This window comes from Chaetomium fimeti, assembly GCF_033439085.1.
Source record: "Chaetomium fimeti strain CBS 168.71 chromosome Unknown B0H64scaffold_1, whole genome shotgun sequence".
Taxonomy (NCBI): Eukaryota; Fungi; Ascomycota; class Sordariomycetes; order Sordariales; family Chaetomiaceae; genus Chaetomium; species Chaetomium fimeti.
The window spans coordinates 395,699-417,320 of record NW_026944329.1 but is presented as its reverse complement, the minus strand read 5'-3'; the positions used below and the strand labels follow the sequence as shown (position 1 = coordinate 417,320).

The 21,622-nt window shown below is 55.0% G+C and overlaps 8 protein-coding genes across 8 annotated transcripts; 6 read left to right on the top strand and 2 right to left on the bottom strand.

The window, feature by feature from the left end:
- Positions 1–1,687: 1,687 nt before the first annotated feature.
- On the top strand, positions 1,688–2,471 carry B0H64DRAFT_447836 (uncharacterized protein; the record flags this gene model as incomplete). Its single annotated transcript, XM_062807025.1, has 4 exons — positions 1,688–1,834; positions 1,905–1,928; positions 2,074–2,141; positions 2,207–2,471. 4 exons carry the CDS (start codon positions 1,688–1,690, stop codon positions 2,289–2,291), a joined length of 324 nt encoding a protein of 107 aa, XP_062663395.1. The 3' UTR covers positions 2,292–2,471.
- A 1,053-nt stretch (positions 2,472–3,524) lies between these two features.
- On the top strand, positions 3,525–5,405 carry B0H64DRAFT_379343 (uncharacterized protein). Its single transcript, XM_062802651.1, has one exon. The coding sequence runs from the start codon at positions 3,680–3,682 to the stop codon at positions 5,198–5,200; it is 1,521 nt and encodes a 506-aa protein (XP_062663394.1). The 5' UTR covers positions 3,525–3,679; the 3' UTR covers positions 5,201–5,405.
- Positions 5,406–5,519: 114 nt separating this feature from the next.
- Positions 5,520–7,477, top strand: B0H64DRAFT_2339 (uncharacterized protein). The gene has a single exon (XM_062799767.1). It carries the CDS (start codon positions 5,840–5,842, stop codon positions 7,250–7,252), a length of 1,413 nt encoding a protein of 470 aa, XP_062663393.1. The 5' UTR covers positions 5,520–5,839; the 3' UTR covers positions 7,253–7,477.
- A 1,287-nt stretch (positions 7,478–8,764) lies between these two features.
- B0H64DRAFT_437091 (uncharacterized protein) lies at positions 8,765–9,106 on the bottom strand (the record flags this gene model as incomplete). The annotated part of the gene is made up of 2 exons (XM_062806219.1): positions 8,765–8,836; positions 8,900–9,106. 2 exons carry the CDS (start codon positions 9,104–9,106, stop codon positions 8,765–8,767), a joined length of 279 nt encoding a protein of 92 aa, XP_062663392.1.
- A 732-nt stretch (positions 9,107–9,838) lies between these two features.
- On the top strand, positions 9,839–11,028 carry B0H64DRAFT_447833 (uncharacterized protein; the record flags this gene model as incomplete). The annotated part of the gene is made up of 4 exons (XM_062807024.1): positions 9,839–9,994; positions 10,038–10,229; positions 10,288–10,918; positions 10,991–11,028. 4 exons carry the CDS (start codon positions 9,839–9,841, stop codon positions 11,026–11,028), a joined length of 1,017 nt encoding a protein of 338 aa, XP_062663391.1.
- A 2,197-nt stretch (positions 11,029–13,225) lies between these two features.
- On the bottom strand, positions 13,226–15,730 carry B0H64DRAFT_369198 (uncharacterized protein; the record flags this gene model as incomplete). The annotated part of the gene is made up of 3 exons (XM_062802008.1): positions 13,226–14,598; positions 14,628–14,644; positions 14,787–15,730. The coding sequence occupies 3 exons, from the start codon at positions 15,728–15,730 to the stop codon at positions 13,226–13,228; spliced, it is 2,334 nt and encodes a 777-aa protein (XP_062663390.1).
- A 317-nt stretch (positions 15,731–16,047) lies between these two features.
- On the top strand, positions 16,048–17,989 carry B0H64DRAFT_379334 (uncharacterized protein). The gene has a single exon (XM_062802650.1). The coding sequence runs from the start codon at positions 16,167–16,169 to the stop codon at positions 17,922–17,924; it is 1,758 nt and encodes a 585-aa protein (XP_062663389.1). The 5' UTR covers positions 16,048–16,166; the 3' UTR covers positions 17,925–17,989.
- A 784-nt stretch (positions 17,990–18,773) lies between these two features.
- B0H64DRAFT_437087 (uncharacterized protein) lies at positions 18,774–19,857 on the top strand (the record flags this gene model as incomplete). The annotated part of the gene is made up of 8 exons (XM_062806218.1): positions 18,774–18,828; positions 18,896–18,932; positions 18,995–19,110; positions 19,168–19,190; positions 19,266–19,394; positions 19,453–19,626; positions 19,698–19,742; positions 19,801–19,857. The coding sequence occupies 8 exons, from the start codon at positions 18,774–18,776 to the stop codon at positions 19,855–19,857; spliced, it is 636 nt and encodes a 211-aa protein (XP_062663388.1).
- Positions 19,858–21,622: the final 1,765 nt, after the last annotated feature.

The window sequence follows — 21,622 nt, the reverse complement described above, 5'->3', positions numbered from 1 at the left end:
AACGTCATGGCCCATCTCGCTAGCATGCACTACCAAATAGTAGACCCCCCCCCCGCATCCCCACCATCACCACCCCTCCTCCCAAACCAACCGAACGCGCCCCCTCCACCCCCGTCCCCGCCGTACAGCCTGCATACTGGTCCCACGCCTGCCAGCGGGCCATCCCCACCAACGGAGCTCATCACCAGCCACTGCCAGCCTCGGCCTTCCTAAAGTCCAGCATCCTGTGCTCTCTAGAATGCGGGCGGGGCATCAGCCGCGACACCGCGCTGCTCGACGCAGACCACCAACCTATCGCCCTTATGGGCGGCAAGAACCTGCTGCCGGCACGGCTGGAGCGGTGGTGGATGGAGTGTGGGGTGTGCGGGGAGACAAAGAGAAACTTCCTGCTGGATCATCCTGCGGTTAAGAAAGGGAAGAGAGCGGAGATGGGGGGTGCTGGGGGAGGTAACCTGCGGCTGGTTCGGGTTGGGGAGGATATCATGGCGGTTGCCGGAGAGATGAGCGGGTTCGAGACGAGGGTTGTGACGGAGGGGGGGAGATGTCAGTCGTGCCTTTGTGAGTTTACTTCGGAGGCCATTGCACGAAACGGGTATGGGGAGGATGTGGAGTGGGTGGCGGGGAGGGATGGTGCCTATCATGGGCTCTGGGAGTCGATGGTGCCGGCGCGGACGCTGGGGATGCTTGGGGCCGAGGAGTTGAAGCGGAGACAGTGGTTCAAGTTCTGAGGCGTGTCGCAGGAAGGCATCCCAACTCTCTTGTCGTGTTGATCACGTTTTCTCTTCCCGTCCCCGCCGTTTTCTTTTTTTGTTTCTGCGGTTCCACTACCTAGGGCAATACGCCCTACGATTAGTCGTCTCAGCTGTCTAAAGAAGAGCTGTTTTTGCGAGAATTCGTGGCTTTATTCTCCGCTTTCAAGGTTACCACTCGAGGTTCGCGAGCGGCGGTCGGTGGTGGTGGCGGGGGAGGAGGAGGGTGAGAAGGGTGGTGAGGGGACGGTGTCGGCGCGGCTGCTGCCTGTCGGGCTCTCCGGGTAGGCGAACCCCACGTCGCTCAGGGATTTGGGGTAACTGGCCCAGGCGTGGGGGGATGTGTGCGCGTGGCATAGCTACCTATATGATGGGGTGTGAGGAGGGGGGGTGGTATGATTTGGATGAGTTTATGTGGGAGAGGGTGCTGGATCATGTTGCTGTTGGGTTCGCGGGGCATGGGACACGAAGTGGTCGTGAATAAGGGGCGGCGAGCTCGTGTGCTCACTGGCGGCGACGAGTATGGTACGGGAATGCGCTGTTGTCTTTGTTTTAGGATTGAGCAACGGCCAGCACTCGGCTAGACATTGTTTCCTTAGTTAAGTAGGTAGGTATCTTTGTTAAGAAACCAACCGCTCCTGTGATGGCCGGTCATTGCCGCCGTCGATGATGACAAGGGCGCAACCCCCTTTGCCGATATACTCGTCCCAACGAAATTGCGTGGGCGGGTGAGAAATAGGCATGAACCTTAAGTTCCATCCCACACCCACCTCAATTCAGGGTCAAGTTCGCTCCCAGCCAACCTGGGTTCCAACTATCTTGCAGTCTTTCCCATCGTTTTCTTTACTCTGCTCGGCGAGTTCGCATCTAAATTCACAACTTGTTGATCCCTCATATTTGCCTGGACTCTCGTTCGCATTGCCACTCGCGGTCATACCATGCCGCACAACGAGTTTGTCAACCCGGCGACCGCGGCTCATATTCTCTGTCGAGCGCTAGCCCTTCTCTTCGAGCTGGCTATCTTGATAATTCTCATTTATATCAGCGCGACTGAGGGCTACACAAACGGCGTCAAATATGCTGGCGTAAGTCGAGTCCTCTTCCGCCCCCCCTTCCTCGGACCGGCGAGGCTACCTAATCATTATCCCCCTTTAGGTTATCTGCGCGGTTTTGTTCGATGTGAGTCAGGTGGTGACCCTGAATGATCGTCGTCGTCGGCTACGCCATATACCTCCTCCATGTGTCGTCCTCTTGGATTTCGATACTTTTGGCCGGCGGCATTGTATACGATTACCTAAATGCTTGGTCTCGCGGCTTCGAAAAGAGCTATGGCTCATCCCTGCGCTACAGCGCTCTTTTTGAGAAGCATATTTACCTGATATGTGCCGTTCTGTAAGATTTCCATTCAACGCACATGCACTTCCCGGCGGTCAAGCGACTACCTAACTACCGCGCAGTGCGATACGCGGTGTCCTTATAGTTGTCTCGCTGTGCGACTTTTGCCTTCGGAGGCGCCTGGACGGTCCGCAGGCGCCGCGCTGACACTTGGCCACTTTGACGGCAGTCGTTGTATGCACGTGGAGATGTCAAAGAGGTGGCGCCCGGCCGCGTATGTCCCGGTTTTCATGTTATCTGATCCGCTTACTTATTACCTTGACGACCGGAAAGAGCGGAGGCAACTTGAGGACAAAGGTTAGGTAGCGAGAACATGAGTTTGGGGTATCCACGTTTGACCTGATGCACCTAGTTTTGCGCATGTAAAGTTCCCCGTTGAGATAAGTTGCCGATTGCTCGGAAGGTAAACTTCCTCCGGACTACTAGAAAAAATAGGAAATCGGAGTCGCCTTGCAAATTGATCTCCAGGGCTGGGACTGTAAAACCCCACCCATACGAGACCTATCTTAATTGGCCGATTCCTACATTGGGAACTGACCTTTACACAGTGAAACAGGTTTCATGTAAAATGTTCAAGCTACTGCTCTTATGATTGTGGCATAACTGACCCTGGTTTCGGAACACCCGCATTGTAGAAGCTGTGGGCGCCTTAATTTTCTTTTACTGGATATACCACTAGGGTGGGCTTGAATTCTCAAGAAAGCTTTGTTGCATTTACCATATAACATAGGTGATTAAGAGAAATGGTAGGTACCTGCCTACTTATCCATCTATCCCGATTTATTTTGCAGACCCGAGGTCACACCTTGCCAAATCTCGTACAAAACCGCCTTGACATTATCCGCTCTCTTTTGTCACATACAATTACCTGGCATACTAATATGAACAATCCAACATCGATGCCCATGGCGGATGTGACAGATGGCGTGCTACTCCAACACCTTGCTGGGGACCTTGAGAGGAGATACCAGAATCACAAAGTGGACATAGAGGCTCTTTGGCGGTCATTTGACAGAGAAAAGCGTAGCAAATGCCTTACTACCAAGCCAATGAACCGGGAAGACCTGTATCAAGCCACGGGTAAGCAGGATACAGTCCCGGAGTGGAATCTGCGTGATATGGCACAGTCGGGACCCGACTTCGACCTCACCCTTCTCAGAGACCGTGCCACCACGTCCCTCGTGGAGCAGTATCATGGTCCGATGCCGTCGGGTCGCCTTGGTGACCGCGACGTGATTTTCCAGAAAACCGGTACCGCGAATACAGAGCCAATTAACGCTCGCCTGGATGTGTACGCTTCCTTCGAGAAGGAAGGAGATAGCTACGGGCAGCTGGTTACACCGGAAACACTCCCCGGGGGGTATGATGAGTGGACTAAGGCCGTAGAAGACCATACTTTCATTCCCGAGCCCACGGCTCGCCTTGTTTTGAAGCGACAAGTTATCTTGCTCCAACTTCTCCTCTCCCTGACCCAAAAGATCCTTTTAGACGGTTTCAGTGATGGCACCTTCTATTTTAGCAGGTCTCAGCCAAGGATGTTGGGGGCCATGGAAAAGCTGACCGTCGGGGAAAGCCCGTCTGAGCTCTCCCTTGCCGACGTCGTCGCTAGTGCCGAGGAACAAAACAGAGACATCAAACAAAACTTTACTCTCCTCTGCACCGAACCCTTCATTCTTGGATCCACGGTACACGCGCAGTTAAACACACGGGCGGAGCTACTGGCGGACGAGAACGGCAAGGTACACACGATATATGGCCGGGACAAGTACATCAGCGGCGTCCTCCTTGAGGTTGTCCACGATGCGGTCCAGCAGACAGCGATTTCGGACTACACCTACCGCCTCCTCAAGCTCCTACAAGACAACCCGGACGACAAGGCCTACCGAGCCGTCATTTTGCAGCAAATTTCCAACGTCTGCCATTTTGAATACGGCCGTGTCAAAGCCGCCTTTCAGCGCACCCTCCACCGCGGCGTCAAAACAAGAAATGGCAAGGATCTCTTCAAGCGCCAGTCTGGCGCGCTGGACAAGTTCGGAAACCCCCGGGTGAAGATGGCATTCAACCCCGGCGACCTCGCTAAAACGGACCCGGGGCTTTATTGCTTGACGCGTTTCTGCCTCCCCGAGACTGGTTATGCGGAAGGCGCCTATTGGTTGTCGAAGATGGTTGAGGTCGAGGTCAAACAACCATCACTCGGAGACTGGCTCGCTAAGATGCATACCGCCGCGTTTTGCGACCTCGTCCTGTTACTCGGGTTCATCCATGACCTCAACTTGGGGCTTACCCTGCCCTCGACATCGCGCCAAAAGGGGCAAACGTTTGTCGCACGGTCGCAGGACCTGGCAACCGAACTGTTGGCGCTCAGGAGTGAGGTCGACATCCGCGATTTCACCGCCCCGGTCAGTGCCTTGCTCAAGCCGGGCTCGTCCAAGGGCGCCCTCCGGGCACTTGACCAGTTCATTATCGACAAGGTCGGCACGAAAATGGGGTTCCTGTACGATGACTTGGTTGAGGAATGTCTCGGCTCCATCGATGGCGAGTACGAGCGGGAGAAGGTTAGGCTGGCCAGACAAGAAAAGAAAAAAGAAATCGAAAACGCCGAGTGGATACCATTCCCCGTATCGGCCGAAATGACAACCGAGAAGCGCATCGAACAACGGCGGGAAAAGGAAAAGACACGGCCAGCCCACGCCTCCCCGTACGACATCAGCCCGGCTGCGCCGCCCGCCGAAGAGTCGGTGGCCGAATCAGCTACCTCGGTCTTCAAGGTGAGTGCGGCAACGGCCAAGGTGTTCTCGACCCTATTCGACAACACGCAGTCGCGTGGGGCGATCAACTGGGTAGATTTTGAGAGCGCCATGGTCGAGCTACGCTTCTCGATCAAGCCCACGTCGGGGTCGGCCTACACTTTCATTCCGGCCCTGGGGACGGGGCTGAAAAAGTTCAATGCCCATCGCCCACACCAGGGGCGTATTGAAGGCTGGCGTATCTTGCACCTGGCCAAGCGGCTGACCAACATGTATGGGTGGGGGGAGAAGACTTTCGAGATTGCCTAAGCTGTCACGGTGTCGGACAAGACACAAGACTGTTGACTTGTACATGGTGCGGTCCGTCTGTGGAGGGGACAATTTGGAAGGGTTGGTCCGCCTGTAGTTGCATATATGTAAGGGCCGGTTGCCGGGATGAGGTCATCGATGCTGCCGAGGTTGCATGGAATCGGACATGTCCACCCGGGCCGAGACAATGTGAACTTAGACGTGGTGATTATGCTGCTAGACGAATATAAAATAGACCACCGCTTCTACCCTATTATTGATGATCCTGATCCTGAAGATAGGGGCCTTACTCTAGCCGGGGTTTGGTTAGCTGGTGGTGCCTTGTACACAGTAGGTGTGTGAATTGTAAGGTACAACCGTACAACGTCATTGCATATTCCGCGGTCATAGACTTCATCATGACGGCTTCACTGGATCGTGACATCATGACCACCTCTGTTGTCTGAAAACAAGGAAGATGGCGTTGTGGGGGGGTAAAAGCAGAATACTTTGGGATAAGGACTTAAAACGGGGTTTCGTCTCACCTGGGAGTCCCTCAAAATAAAACACGCAGGGTACTCAAACTGCCTACCTAGGTACACAGGCAGTAGTACTACTGCAATAAACTATTCTTCCCAACAGCTTGCTTGCCTCGCACAAATGGCCCCTTTCACGGCTTCTCGGATTGCCACCCTGTTAGCTCTGACAAGCAACGTGCGCGCCGTCCCCGTCGTATCAGAGCCTACAACAACGGTCTTCTCGGAGCCGACGAACTTACCCTCTCCCTACGCGATCTCTCACTCCAATGTGACGTCTCACGGCCCTTACGACGGCCCGCCTGCCACCACAACCGGTGCCCTTTCAACCGATGTCCTGGCGCCCTCCATCGCTGCGGCACCGCCCCCGCCTGGGATTGTTGAGTATGAGGCCGACGGCGAGCTCCATGGCGATCAGCCGATGCCTTACACCCCTAGCGGAGGGATCGGCACCAACGGTTCAGTGCCCATCTACAAAGTAGCCAGCGACTTCGACTATCAGTCCCTCGCGCTGGCACTTTACCACGAATGGATCGAACTGGACGCGTTCCACTGGGGACTCGCCACGTTCTCGGACGAGGAGTTTGACGCGTACGGTATCACAGCCGAGGATCGCCACCTCCTGCAGCACATGGCCGACCAGGAGATCGGCCACGCATCGGTGATAGCCAACATGCTGGGCCCCAACGCACCCAGGCAATGCACCTACAACTACCCGGTCTCCAACGTGCGCGAGTACATCGACTTCAACCAGAAGCTCACCCGCTGGGCCGAGGCCGGCGTGTACGGCTTCCTCCCGCACCTCAACTCGGGCCCGGCCGCGGCGATGCTGCTGCAGAGCATCACGGTCGAGGCGCGACAGCAGCTCATCTTCCGGCAGTTCGGCGGGCAGTTCCCCATGCCCGAGTGGCACACGCCCGGCATCCCCCAGAGCTGGGCCTGGACCCTGCTCGCCCCCTACATCTCGTCCTGCCCCTACAACCAGACCCGGCTGGTATGGCAGAACTTCCCCGCCCTGCACATCCTCAACCAGCCCAACCCGGCGCGCATCAACGGCGCCGACGTGTGGAACGAGACGACCGGCGGCTGGGCCAACACGCTCTCCACGGCGGACGTCCCGGCCGACGAGCTGTGCATCAACGCGACGGACGAGACGCTCGACTGCCCCGCGGCCATCTCCAACAACCGGTCCATCCCGCTGTCGTACCCGGGGCGCGAGGTCTTCTTCCGCTGGGACGCGCCCGGTCAGCTGGTGGGGCCCAACAACAGCTACGTGACGACGACCAACGTCGCCGAGCCGCGCTTCGCCGCCTGGCTGTCGCAGCTCAATGTCACCTACACGCCGCTGCTGAATGTCAGTCTGCAGGAGATGACGGCGTATACCATCCAGCCGAATGTGTCAACTTGGAAGGGGGATCCCGCGGTCAATGGGACCATGTTCATCGCGTTGACGGATACGGACTTGTTTGTCACGCCGTATAATGTCACCATGATCAACCCCCATGTTGCCGCTTTGGCGGTGTATCAGGCCGGTTGAGGCTTTGGGGGGTTCTCCTGATGTGGGAGTGTAAGAGGGGGGGGTGGGGAGGCAAATGGGGGCGGAGGTGGGATGATGTGGTGACGGTGGTTTTGTTAATGCTGTTGGTTGAAATACGATTTTCATCTTAACGCCGCCCGTGCTGGGGAGACTTGTTTGATGTGAGTTAGTGATGTCCCGAAATGTTCGCAGTGGGCACCACATGTGATGACCAAAAGGCCCTGGTGACAATACCTGTCATGACTCAAGACAACTTGCCTTGACTCCGATGCAGAGTCCCCCGGACTGAGCAGCGGTTGTCCTCCTCCCCCCTTGCCACGTCAAGACTTGGGACTGACCACAGAAGCAAGCATCCATGATATTAACCGACCCTCCACTCAGCGAACCCGAGTTTTACATTGGCTTCGAACCGAAGGCGAACCGAACTCAACGGTACTCCTAGAAAGTAAGCAGGCCACACGACAACCTTCCGCGTTGTACCGTCCAACACCATCGCGAGAGACTCCTCCCTGTCTTGGCATCTCGTTGGTTCGCAACTTTCGCCCGAGCTGAAGCACCGCAGCATTCATTGGGCGCATTGACAAGAAGGATGCGGGGTGCATGGGACTCCAAAGGCTGAGACGCTGGGAACTTTTACGCAAAAGGAAAGCGATGGGTGTGACGCGTCCTGGTTGCGTACCAGCGGACTGGAAAACTACCCGTCTGACATCCTTGATCATCAACTCCACGACCGATGTAACACCCCTTGTCCATGGACTGGAATCGGCGGTGGTTATAAACTGACACGGAGAGCCAGCTTAGGGTTGACAGTGAGTTGAGGCGGCAAACATGCAGAATCCACTTCATAAGTTCTTCAACGCACTTCGATCACCATTATGCAACTCTTCACTACACTCGTCTTTATAGCGGCCACTGTTGCAGCCATGCCGACGGAACCGCAGAGCAACGAAATGAACTTTGTTGTTGTAAGCTTAAACAGCGTTCTTTGTTGGCTATGGCTCTGTCCACTAACATGTCAACACTTCAGAGGAGGGATACTTGGAAGAGAGCTAGCTGCGCCGTTGAACTTCCCAGTACGCTTTACTCCTATTCCCTACTTCCCAGTCGCCACCGTCCTCTACTAACACAATGACACCACAGAACCGAAATGCGCCAATGCTTGCTGTGAGCTGGCCGGCGGGTGCAGCTCTCTCAACTGTGCCGATTCCTACGTATGGATTGCGTATCCATTGTTTGTGGAATGAACAAAGATACTAATGACAGATACAGTGCAGGATGTTTGCCCTCGACCAGCCGGAATGTGTGTGCAAGTGCCATTATGGATGATCACCGCTCAGGGGTTGGACTAGGGCTCGGCGGAAGGGCAGCATATGGCCGGGACATATCTATCATTAGTCGAATCGGTTGTGAATATTCCAATTGTTACGTGGTATTTGCTTTAATAGATGTCTCCTTGATCTTATTCCTGACGTACGCCTCTCTCAACTCGAAAAACAGTACCCCCCAACTACCTCACGAACAGTACCGGTTCTGCGTCACCCAGTTGCACATGACGGTGCCGACACAGCTGCAACACTTGCATGCCTACTGAAGTTAGCATCATCTCACGGTAACCTGTAACGATGACCTCCAACAGGAGCTACCTACCCTCTCTTTCCTCTGCGTGTCGTTCTCCCCCTCGATGCAACCGAGCGTACGCGCGCTCCAGCGGAATTGGTTGTAACAAGCGTTGGGGTTGACCACCGCCGCACAATCGTCGGTACGAAGAAGCTCTCTGGTGCATTCCGGGAAGCTTTGACCCAGAGCCGCCCCGAGGAAGAGGGCAATGAGCCCCGAAGAAGTTGTGAGTTTCATGATGAACAGTTGAACGTGGATGAGGAATTTAGGGCAAACATGGACCATTGACGAAATACCGAGCGTCCGTATATCAAGGACAACTACAGCGATATCACGGCGCATATACCGATTTCACGTGCTGATGGCGTCCCACACCATTGTCTTGGAACGACATTAGGCGGGGACAACCGGGTCAATCGGCTGTCTGCCGGTGATTAAAAGTATCAAAATAGAGTTGGCTGCCACGTTCATCCGTGATCAGCTCCTGCCGGCAGAATGTTTCACTCCCGTTTACCGAGCCGGGCGTCACCAGATCGTTCAGCCATGGTGATGCAGTGAACATGACTGGCCAGTTTTGGTTCCAAAAGAACTTCCATCTGCAGCCGGATACATCACTACGACCCCCTCGTCCCGGTCCTCTCAACCGCTACCCATGTCTTGGGAACTGAATGTCAACAAGCCGAGCAATTGGTGGATCTGTAATCCCGGTTATGAAGCTAGATTAACTTGGAAGCGGCTCGGTTGCCGGAACGTTTACCATCTCGCCATCCTGCGCAGCCCTTTGATCTGTCTGGTGCATACCGGGATCGGCACTTGCCAGCTCATCGTTCCATTCTTCTCGAAGAATCTGGACCTTGGACATAAGTCGGTTGGCCGCGTTCCACCTTTTCAGTTGTTCCTAGTTCCGAGGCTTTCTTGAACCACTGCCCCGTACCAACCCCCAACAATCGGCCGCATCACCAGTTGAACATGAAGTGGAACACCATTACGGCCGCCCTCGGGCTAGCTGCCCCCGCGACGGCGCTGCTTCGTTTCGGCTGTGCCCGTCTAACAATCCAACGTCTAGATCCTCTGGTCACCCCGGGCCAGAACCCATCGCCGCATCTTCACCAGATCATCGGAGGGGTAGGTTCATCTCCCTGGTCTAAGAGTCGAACTAACAGCGTAGGACTCGTTCAACGTGTCCATGGACCACCCCAATCATGACCTCGTCAAGCAATCCACCTGCACCAGTTGCCAGTTCACCGAGGACTTCTCCAACTACTGGACCGCCGTCCTGTACTTCCGCGCAAGGAACGGAACTTTCAAGCGCGTTCCCCAAATCGCCCAAGCTGGCATGGAGGGCACCCAAGGGGGCATGGTAAGCCAGCCTAACACATCCCTAAGAGATAGATGACACCCACTGACCACCTACCCAGGTCGTCTATTACATGTCCGACGCCCTGTTCGACACGGCCCAGCGCTCCACCGTAACGGCCTTCAAGCCAGGCTTCCGTATGCTAATCGGCGACGCGTCATACAAGACCCGGGACGAGGCGCGCGACTTCCGGCAGCTGACATACACGTGCATGGAAAACCAGGCGTCCCGGCAGCCCGAGAGCATCGGGTTCCCCAAGACGCCATGCAAGCTCGGCATCATGGCCAACCACCGATTCCCGACCTGCTGGGACGGCGTCAACCTGGACACGCCCAACCACCAGGACCACGTCGCCTACCCAGAAACAGGAACGTTCGAGTCGGGCGGGCCGTGCCCGGCGTCGCACCCGGTCAAGCTGCCGCAGATCCTGCTGGAGACGGTGTGGGACACGTCGGCGTTCAACCGGGCCGAGGACTGGCCCGAGGACGGCAGCCAGCCGTTCGTGTGGTCCAATGGCGACTCGACGGGCTTCTCGTCGCACGCCGACTACGTCTTTGGCTGGCAGGACGACTCCCTCCAGCGCGCCATGGACGCCCACACCTACGTCTCGGCCCCGATGCTCAAGACCCAGAGCATCGCCCAGCAGAACAAGTGCGTCGCCGAGGAGATGGTCCACGAGGACTTTGATGGCTGTAAGTGCTCCTCCTGCTGTCTCTTTGTGCCTGTGAGTGTTGGGGGGGTTGCTAACTTTGGCCGTGATACAGGGCTGAAGGAGCTGCCGGGTGGAAACCCCATCTTCTAAGCCGCGGGCAAATGGAAAAGTTGTGAAGAGCACTGGGTTCGATAGGAGACAAATTGAGAGACCTTGGTTGCCTACCTAAACAACACAATGATCCAACATTTGCCCTTGTCTCGTACAGTCCAAAACATGGTATTGTTTTTAAAGCTGGATTCGGGATCTGGGCTCACAGTCCTCTCCTTCATCAGGATCATATGGGTGATTATTGACCCGACCGGGCGGCGAGTAAACTCTGTCAGAGCAACCTATCTCCTTATTCACCCCATCTTGCTTAATGCATCCCATCCCGGCTTGGCCATTGCGGTGTGACCGCGAGGCTTTTCGAGCGGAGAAACCCGTCCTCACTTCCATCTCGCAAGATCCTATATAGTATGTGCATAAGTACTTTATCCAACGTGTTCCTCTCTTCCCCGCCCAATCTAACATGCTTGGAACGCTGGGTCCAGGCTTGCAATGATAAAGATTGTTATCCCTTTACAAATGACGGTATCGACTGCACTTTGGGAATCTTTGCGGCCGTCACGGTTCGTTTCTGAGTTGTTAAGGGCGGTAGTCGACGGCCGCTCGTTGTCTTCATTCAATACGTTAAAGCACTGCTCCTCGTCCGCAACGGAGGTCCAGTCGCCATCAGTATCGCTGTCACTTATATTGTCCGACTATCTGCATCGTGTGACGCGAGAGTAAAGAGAGAAAGCTGTGTTTAGTGCCGGCCCACGTGCCGTCAGTACCGCTGGGCCCAATAGAGAACAAGGGGGCAGAGGAGATACGGAGCTCCTCGTGGTATTATCTACTGGTTTTTCGGAAAGCTTTACCAGGGGCCCAGCTGCTCTGCCGGCCGTTTGGCAGGGTGGTATATTCGAAATGGCTGGTACAGTTCGGCGGCGGGGAGGCCAGCCCGGAGCTGACGCACCTATATATTGTCTAGTGGTTTTGCCCGCGATCTGTTGAATCCGCTTATATTGTTGTAAGTACTTACATTCGGGCAATACAATCGCTTTCCAGGCATACGGCTGTTGCAGTCAGGCAACACGCATGTTAAGAAAGGTGTTCGGGGTGCTGTAAATGATAATTTGAAAGGTCAATGCAATCTATAATTGGGCAATATAAAGGCTAAATAGCATGCAAATCAACACTGCGTTTGTACATCGTTAGATATACTTATAAATAATTATACTTTCTTTGCCCTCAGTGGGCTAAAACTACCAAATGCCAGGAAAGCTAGAGATAGGTACTATCTACTTCCCTTATATTCCATCCTTTGCTACGATTATCATCTAGCAAGAACGGCTCATCATATGCTTCCTTTGGTAGCGAACGAATCGTGAGTCTTTCGGCACTGGCTAGACACGTGGGTCCCGGATCGCCGACGACAACCTCAGAAAACAGTTGATCACCCTAGCCATGTGGCCCGCGATTTGGGCAAGCTCCGTGTCAGGGCCAAGAACGGGTGAATGTCAACTTGAAGCCTGTGCAACCAGGGGCAAAATGCAAAACTATACCTTTATGTATTTCCCTTTCATTTCTAGAACATTGCTGGTGGTGTATTATCGCAGAGTACCTAACAAGCCCGAGTTTGGGCGAATTTGGGTGCCAAGATAAAAGAAGTGTGATCTTCCTTTTTGACTACAACTATAGTTGTCGTTGCTTCGGCGGGTCCAAAACCTCACGTCACATTCTAGTTTTGTGCTCTAATTCGCGATTGGGCTCATGGGTCTTTTCCTCGTGATGATTGTCTTCGTTTCTAACTGCCTAGGTAGGTAGGTACCTATTGATGAGATTTGGCGATGATTGAGCTCCGCCGCTCCGGCGGAGCAACCCCTGTTCTTCTTCGCCCTGTTCTTGCCGATGGCCCCTCTCTCAGGTTTCGGCCTAGTGGTTCCCAGGCGCCATGTTCTGAGTTACGGCGAGACCGAGACGCTTCTTTGAGCGGACAAAATCGTACTCGCTTCCGCGATCCTGCCAAGCTCGAGGCTCTTTTCCGACAAAAGGTTCGGAGTCATCGTGAGACCCGCCATCTTGGTCGGCTATGCGTATTGCCGGGGTATGATAGAATAGCACGGCTCGTTCCCATTCCGGTAGCCAGCGCTCGATGATAATATGATCCTGGTCCTGTCATCATATACATCAGTATACGGCGTGAGATGCGGTGGATCTAAAGGGAACTTACGCCGTGTACCAGAACGCCCCCCTTGCAAGGAGTCTAAACTGTCCATGTCGAGGTACTGCGCGATATGCACGTAAGCGCGGGTCTGTTGTCGTTCTCGTCGGCGTCGGGTTCCATCTTCTCCCTCGTCTCCCTCTTCCTGTTTTCTTCTTGTATAGCTGGCTCAGTCTCTTCCTCCTTCAAACCAGCCAGATCGAACTCCTTCACAAAACGGCCGCTAAACCCGTTTGCTCGAGCCTGCGCCTCGCGCTGCGACCTTGTCCAATGTTCCACGCCCTTACCCCGGCCGTACATGCGAATAGCTTCCTTGGCCTCCCGCTTCCGTAAATCGTAAAACAGGTGCAAAGTGTCAAACACCTTGTCCGACTCACCCAGCTCCAGCCGATCTTCCTCCAGCGCTGCCTGCACTATCTCGCACCTGGCGACCGTCGCGGCGAGTTCGTCCATCGTAGGTGCGCGCTCCTCTTTTGGAACCGGCTCTGTTTTTTTGGACGTCTCCCGTTCTAAATCCTCCTTTTCAATCCGCGTCGCCTCAGGCTCCGCGCTGTCCTCGCCCTCGTGTCCGAATAACCTTTGGATCATCGGTTCGGCCCGGCGACTGATCTTTTGAGGGTTCGTCTTCTCGGCCTTCTCTTCAATCCTGTCACGAACGTGCTTGACGATCTCCCACATCAACCCCTTGCTCATGACCGGGAATATCATCCGGTACGCAGCAAAGATTTCTCTGGCTCCACTTTCTGCCTGTGCGAGCACCTCTTCTCGGGACAGCCGATCCTTTTCCATTGGCACTGCCTTCGCGGCCCCATACTCGTTCTTCGCTTCTGCCGCGAACCCCAAAAGTGCAGAACAATGTGAAAGGAATTTCCCGAGCAGCATGCTCTGAGTGTCGCTAGTAACCCCGTCATGGTTCGTTTCTGGGTTGTTGAGGTCGGCAATCGACGGCTGCTTTTTCTCGTCATCCAATGCGTTGAAGCAGTGCCGCTCGTCGTCCGCAATGTAGTCCCGGGCGTCGTAGGTATCGCTGTCCCCTTCGCCATCCCCCAGCCTAATATCGGCATCAGGTGAATGGAGAGCAAAGAGAGAAAGTTGTTCCTGGTGGCGGCCCACGTGGCGTTGGTAGTGCTGGTCCGAACGGAGAGCAAGGTGGCAGAGGGGACACGGAGCTCTTGGTTGGATATTTTCCACTGGTTGCCGGGAAAGCTTTGATAGGGCGTCCAAGTCCTTAGGCGACTGTTCGGCAGGTTGGCAGGTTGCCAAATGGGCCCTATATTCTTCCCGCGACGTGGAGACCCATTCGCAGCTGGGGCACGTGTATACCGCCCAGTGGTTTTGCCTGACGTGTTGAATCCACTCATGCCGGTTCGAGTACTCGTTTTCGGGGGTGATGCAATCCTCCTCTAGACAAACATCTGTTGGGGTTAGTAAACGGGTGTCTCACGAAAGGGTCTCGAGGGGCTGCAGATGATGATATAAAAGTTCAATAGGATGGATACGAAACGCGCGCCTTACAAGGTTTGAGGTCATCGTAAACATGGTCTCTTTGGGCTCGGTCAGCTGGAACCAGAGAAATGGAAGATGGGAGAGAAGTTCGACCTACTCCCATGACGCTCGGTCCTTTGCCACGACTACCATGTAGCAAAGAGGGCACTGGAACGGCCCATCATGGGCTTCCTTGGGAAGCGGGGGTATTGCGAGTATGTCCGCTTTGCCTAGACATGCAGCACAGGACGTCTGCGACATGCCGGCATCCGAGCCATCATCTTTGAGGATCGGGAAACCCTGGGAGCCTGCGCGTCCTTCTTTCGGGTGACTCGGAGTTGAGGACGCTACGGTTTGGTCTTCCAGGCCTCTTCCGGCGTCGAGCTCAATCTCGCCTGGCTTGTGTGAGAGCTTTTCGTGCTGAAAAAGGCGGTGCTTCAGATACTGTCGCGTCCTGCTGATTGATTTGCCGAGTCGATCCGCGAGCCACGGCTTAACGCTCCTGTGTGTGGAAGCCACACGTCGCACGTCGAGATGCTCCAATCGTGATGCGTCGGAGGGCTTTGCTGCCATGATGCGGTCGTGCGGCGCTGGGTTCCGGATTGCCGGCTTGAGCTCGACGAGGTAACCGACCATATTAACCATGCTGATCGCGATCTGACCAAGCTGCGTGTCAGCAACATCAAATTGGTCCAGCTCGCCCTCTTCTAGCTCCAGGTCCTCTTCTAGCTCCTCCTGATCCCACGGAGTCCGCTCCCCTCGGACGATGGCCGACGCAGCCTCGATCATTTCGATGAGCCCCTTCACCAGGTTGATGACGGGGATTTTGATGTGCGAGGCATCTCGAAGCCGGTAGTCCAGCGAGCTCATATCAGGCTTGTCCGCCCCGACGCTGGAAACCCATAGCTTGAAGCGGTAGTGCTGGTCGATCATTTGAATCGCAACATTCCGGTCCGGGAAGTCCAGGTTGCCCGAGTCCAATTTGGAGCCATCCTCGGGGCCCACTAAAGCGTGGAAAAGGGTGAGACATCTCTCGACAACACCCGAAATAGTCTCCGCCATGGCCTGAGAGTGGGGAGGGGGGGCCGGTTATTTGAGTATGATGTGACGTTGGTGCTGTTGTTGTTGCTGTTGGTGTTTCTTGCATTCAACGTCCGCGGAGGATGACGGTGTAAATACAAACAGGCTCAAGAAACGCTGACGAGCGGGGTTTGAAGTAGCACAAAGCGGCTGCTGTTGGAAGGACAAACTCATAACACCTCGAAAGGGTTAGGGCCCTTTCATTTCTGAACGGTTGGTACGGAACCATGTTTTTCCTTTCATGCTCAACAGCTGCGTTCCCGTCCCCCGCCAGTTATTGATCCCAACAAGACAAGACGGTCGGCAAACGCAACACCCAGCCTTGGCCCCCAACAAAGCGGTCGACAACGCAACATCCAACCCCAATCTCCAACAAAGCGGTCGACAAACACATGATCAAACCCACCGGGGGTTCACCATGTCCGGCATTGAGGCCATTGGCATCGCTCTCGGATCAGTGTCCGTGCTCATCTCCTTGCTTCAAAGCTATGGCAAAGGAGCTTCGGTGTTCAGAGTGTGGCGGAATTACCGCCCGGCGATATGGGAGCTCACCTTGGGCCTACAAGTCGAGGAGTCCAAGCTTCGCAATGTATGCCATACGCTGCTGGTTGGGCGCGTTCCGCATTCCGATCTCGCGGACATGATGCGTGATCCAGGCGGAGATCTTTGGAAGCAGGAATCTCTCAGACAAAACATGCGGGCCTTACTCGGGACGTCCGAGTTAGACAACTTGAAGGTCTTCGAGTACATCCTCGAGCTCAACTCGAATGCGATTGCCGAGATCCGGTCGGCAATAGACGCCCAAAATAACGGCGAGGCCTCAAAACTCACCCGTGCCAGATTCACCCTGAACAACGCGCGCTTGCTGGAGCTTCTCTCTGTCGTCCGAGCCGCCGTAGCCGACCTAGACACTCTCGCAAGGCAGAGCAAAGAACGCGAGCCGGAGCACAGGGCGCGCTCTCAAACAATACTCTTCTCAGAGTTGCGGGACATATCGAGCAGCTTCTATCGCGCCCTGCGGGGAAATTTCCGCTGTTCTTGCTCACACAAGATCGGGTTGGAGTTGCAGAGCCACTCGGCCGACATCATCCCTACGGACGACAGCGACAAGATCATGAAGGATCTTTCGTTCCAGGTAGCCATCTCGTCTAGATCGACAAGACACGGCGACCAGGCGAACCCCACGGCGGTGCTAAACTGGCAAGGCATTATCGTCAAAGCATGGACACCTCCCACAACCCCGACCAAGGGACCCACTGTGGCCCCGGTAAAGACCGACACGAAGAAGGGCATCTTTCCTCTCCGCCTTTCCCGATCCACAACCCCAACAACGTCCACCGCTGTGGGCACCAATATCACCTCCACGAATCTGCTCCCCGCCGACCCGCCCCCGGACACTGCCAGAAGCGCCGCCTACTCCAACTGCCACGGTAAGTTGGACCTGTGCAAGAAACTTTCCGAGACCCAGAAACAAGCAACATCCGACATCTACGGAATCCTCGTCGATTACCACCCGCAACCCTCCAGGACTATGAGATACTCCATCAGCCCCGCCCCGTGCATCGAGGAGTCACGGGCCTGGTCCGTCGTCTCCCTCCGCGACATTCTCGAACAAACGAACCGCGTCCCGCCGCTATACCTCCGCGACCGCGTCCGCCTAGCCGTCACTATCTCCTCGAGCGTCCTCCAACTACACGGCACGCCTTGGCTCCCGCACATCCTGACCAGCCGCCACATCTTCTTCCTTCAAACGAACGACGCTCTAACAGGAACCACGTATTGCCGCCCCGTGCTGCTCCGACACTTCCCCGGCGGCGAAGCACAACCACCTGAAGCGGGACCGACGATTGACGGGGGGTACAGGTACAACCCGACGCTGCTGTCGCTAGGGTGCCTGCTGATCGAGGTGCTCCTGGGACAGCCGCTCCACTCGCCCCAGGCTAGTACTGCTTCGCGACCGGACACCGGCGTAAATCTGCTGTCGGACCGTGATGCGGCGGAGGGCCTGCTGCCCGAGGTGAAGCGGATGAGCGAGAGCTGTTATACGGCGGTGGTGAACTGTATTGATATTGAGGGAGAACTGCATCGGAGTTGGTGCGGGTTGGAAGATTGGGACCTGTGCCACGAGGTGTACTCGCGGGTTGTTGTGTTGTTAGAGGAGGAAGCAAAGAGGTGAGTGAGTTAGTGTGGGAAGGGGGTCGATTTCCTGGAAAAGCATGAGTTGAAGGCTGTGTCTTGGTGGGCCCCAGGCAGAGGCTTTTGGCCTCTGTCACCCGATCCTCCTTCTTTAGTTAAATTCTTGTAGTTAAGGTGCGAAGGAAAGCGGTATTTCGTTGACCAAGGCGGGGAAAGGATTTGTCAAACTTCACCACAACCTGGAACCTTTTTATGCACATGGGAGGGCGTCTAGATTAGAAATGAAGCATGGGCCGTACATTGGGCCCCCACAGACACTACACGGAAATAGAGACTAAAGGTGGGACAACCTGCTCAGCAAGTGGTATTTTGAATTAAAGATAAACAACACCATGGGTTCATCTTCATGTCGTCCAAACGTAAGCCGTTTAATCGTCTGAGCACAGGATGTTGTTTAGTCGCACACCATGATCAGCGAAAAGCAAGTGGTATTAAGTTGAACCAAGATCGTGAATCCCAAAGACACATTATCTGACTCTGCTGTGAGCCATCGTGCCCTTTTTGTCTCATCCCACTTACCCCTGAGCCCCGTAAATATCATCCAGCAACCCCCAGTGCACCACCATGAATGACATCGTCACCCTCAAAACCGCTGCCTACATAACAAGCGGCCAACCACGCGGGGAGAGGAGCGGGTCATTGTGCACAAAATGAAAGTTTTACTCAAATCCTTCCCCTCTTCTAGTACTTGTCAATATCCTCTGCCCGCAAGCGACTCCTCTTCCTTTTGAGACCCTGATCAGAAACTGCTTTGGCTTCGTCTTCTTTTATTCGGGCATCAACAACTCGATCTCCTCGTGACTGTTCTATTTCCGTGGCCGAAGCCACCATGTCACCCTTTTCGCCAGCCGACGGAGGTGCTGCCTCCGCCGCAGCCACCAACTGTGAGGACCTTGTGGCCGGTTGAAGGTGACGGGTTGAGAGGTGGCGAGACTAGCGCGTACATCGCAGCCACTGCCCACCCGCGCAATGCCTGCAACCATGGAAAGTATTCCGGGTTGACTGAGACAGAGTGACAACCACAATGATGCCAACACCTGTGTCCCGCAGCCGCCACTACTTTCTCCTCTGTGGCCGGCAACAGTACAGGCCTCGAGTCCAGACGACCAAAGCTAACGGGCGTTTTGTCGTCGCCGTCAGCAACGCGCCCAGCCCCGAGTTCCCTGGTAAGTGCCCCCAATGAGCGGCGTACACGTCGACAGCTTTGACTAACCCACCCCCAGTGGACCCGACTCTCCACTACTTCGTACGCACTCGTCATGCCCACCGTCAACCTTGAAGACCGGGAGGATGCGTTTGCTCTAACCATGGCCACGCACAGTTGTTCCTGCACTCGCCCCTCCTCAGCACTCTCGACGCCCTTAGCTCGTCCACTACTCCCTCGCCGGGGGCTACTGCAGTTTTGGTTGGCTTGGCTCTCGGGCCTTTTGGGCATACCCACGCCCCCCATGTAAGTCATCGCTCGGCCTTCGCAACATCCTATGATGGCTAACCTTGCATGCCGTCAGCATCATCAAGGTCAATCGCTGAAGTGCCCGTCTCCGCGCCTCAGGTTTGCACTCGGACACTTTAACAAAAGCGACACCGTTAACCATGATAAACAGCATACCCACAACTATCCCTTGACCGGTCATCCTCCGTTTGGTGGCGGTGCTCACTTCTCTTTGCCGTTGTTTGGTTCCGTATGCTGTCACTCGAAGACGCGACTACGAATCCAAGCCTGGCCGGCTAACACGCAACGTGATCTCATCAGCAGTATCCCCAACCTGACGCCTCGCGTCCTTCCGTGCCGAATCAGGTATGTGTTCACCCTACCGCTGGCAGGGTGGCAATGTGTTACTAACCGCACCATGCAGCAACCTTATAATCACAACCATGTCGAATCTTCTCCCTTGGGCCCGCGGCGCTACTGATATAAGCCCTTACCCTATCCTAGGACCTACGACGGTGGTCAAAACTCACCGCTGATCACACAACGTACAGTACAATATCCAGTTGGAGATGCTTGTTGCCCCGGTTTCGGACGATCCCATCTTCAATCCCGGTGATCGGCGAATACAATATCATGAAACAACCAGGCGCCAAAACACAAGCTTAGCTAACGACACACTGAAGTATTCAACTCCGTACCAGGAGCTTTATTACCCCTTCGTTGCGTCACGGGTAAGTATCCTTGAGTGAGCCACATCCCCTTCGTGAGCCAGCCAACGCGGAGTGTCCAGTCCAACGACCACATACTGTCGGCTTCCCCTGTTGCCAGCCCAGTCCCGGCGAACTCGTTGCCCGCTTCCGACGTCCAGGCACGATATCCTGATGAGACAGCATCAGCAGGACTGTGCTTCACTGACTTGAGCAGCCATATACATCAGCAGAACGGCCCTTCTCCGTCGCCTTTACTCCCTGTATGTGTTCACCCCACAAGCTTGCGCAATGAAAAACAGCTCGCCAACTCATATTGTAGCAGGGCAACTACCAGTCGACCCCTACGCTTGGTACCGCCGCACCGGGGCAGCCATTCTTTGTCCCGGTATGTCCAATCACATCAAAAATTAAGGCGAAAGCGGAGGATCTCTAACTGACGACCTTATCTCGGTCAGCTAAACTGCTTTCCCTCCTAGGAACCAAGATATATACGTACTATGCTCAGCGTCGACCAACTCTCCATCTCGTTGTCATCTGCACATCACAGTCTCAATACGACACCTCTTTCCCCGCCACGGACTTTCAAGTATGTGCAAGCCTCGAAAGTCTTTGGCCATCCGGTAGCGTGATAACTTGGACAAAGTACAGCACCTTTACACCCCCAACGCAAATGCGTATACTGGCGACGACGTGGTTGGCTCCCGGGTGGTTGTTTTCGGAAGCTCACTGCTTACTGGCCGGGATGTGGGCTTCGTTCCGAGGCGGGAACATCGCACTCTCGCGCGCATGGCTCCTGCTCACCCGCCAATCCAGGTGAGCCGGGTGAGCTGGGTGAGCCGGGGTGAGCGCTCCCCGCTTTTGGCTCACCCGCTCCGCCCAAAACAAGGGGTAAAAGCAAAAGCGGTCATCTATATTATTATATCTAGGAACTCTTTAAGATACTAGCAAAGACAGCGTCAAACTATATAGTATGCGGAGAGTTCCAGGATGGGGCTGTATCTGAGCCTCAATTTTTGGATATCAATTGGTGCCGGTCTGGCAAAGAAGGTTGCCGGGACGGAGACACCGTTGTGGACCCTGAGCTTTGCGGTCAGTTGGGCGTTTATTCAAGAAAACGATCATTGAGTCGCTGACGATCCCTTCAGGAAGCTAACACCCCTGCAATTGCGGGATTCTGTCAAGGCTTCGGACCTCAGGGCCAGGAGTATCTAGCAGCGGCGTAGTCCAGTCGACCGGAAGTGACAACGGCTGCCTAGGTGCTTACCTTGTTTGGTGTCAACAAAGAGGAGAAGTAGTAGAGTTGCCCTTCCATTCTTTCATAAACACTAAGAATCCGCCGTGTTTGGAGATCGAGGGGCTGGATATGTTGAACTACATAGGGTGCCCGTATCCTTGTAATAGCAAGGAATTCCTCTTTTGCTTGCGCACAACAGGATACCATCGCGCTTCAAAGCCGAGTCGGACGCGTCCATTATGCAAGATGTATGGTTACTATCTACCGACCGGCCCAGTGTCTAGTATGTATAATCTTTACAT

Excerpts from the sequence above, each read along its gene's own strand:
- B0H64DRAFT_379343 (XM_062802651.1), top strand. The coding sequence starts at position 3,680 with ATGTTGGGGGCCATGGAAAAGCTGACCGTCGGGGAAAGCCCGTCTGAG.
- B0H64DRAFT_2339 (XM_062799767.1), top strand. The coding sequence starts at position 5,840 with ATGGCCCCTTTCACGGCTTCTCGGATTGCCACCCTGTTAGCTCTGACA.
- B0H64DRAFT_379334 (XM_062802650.1), top strand. The coding sequence starts at position 16,167 with ATGTCCGGCATTGAGGCCATTGGCATCGCTCTCGGATCAGTGTCCGTG.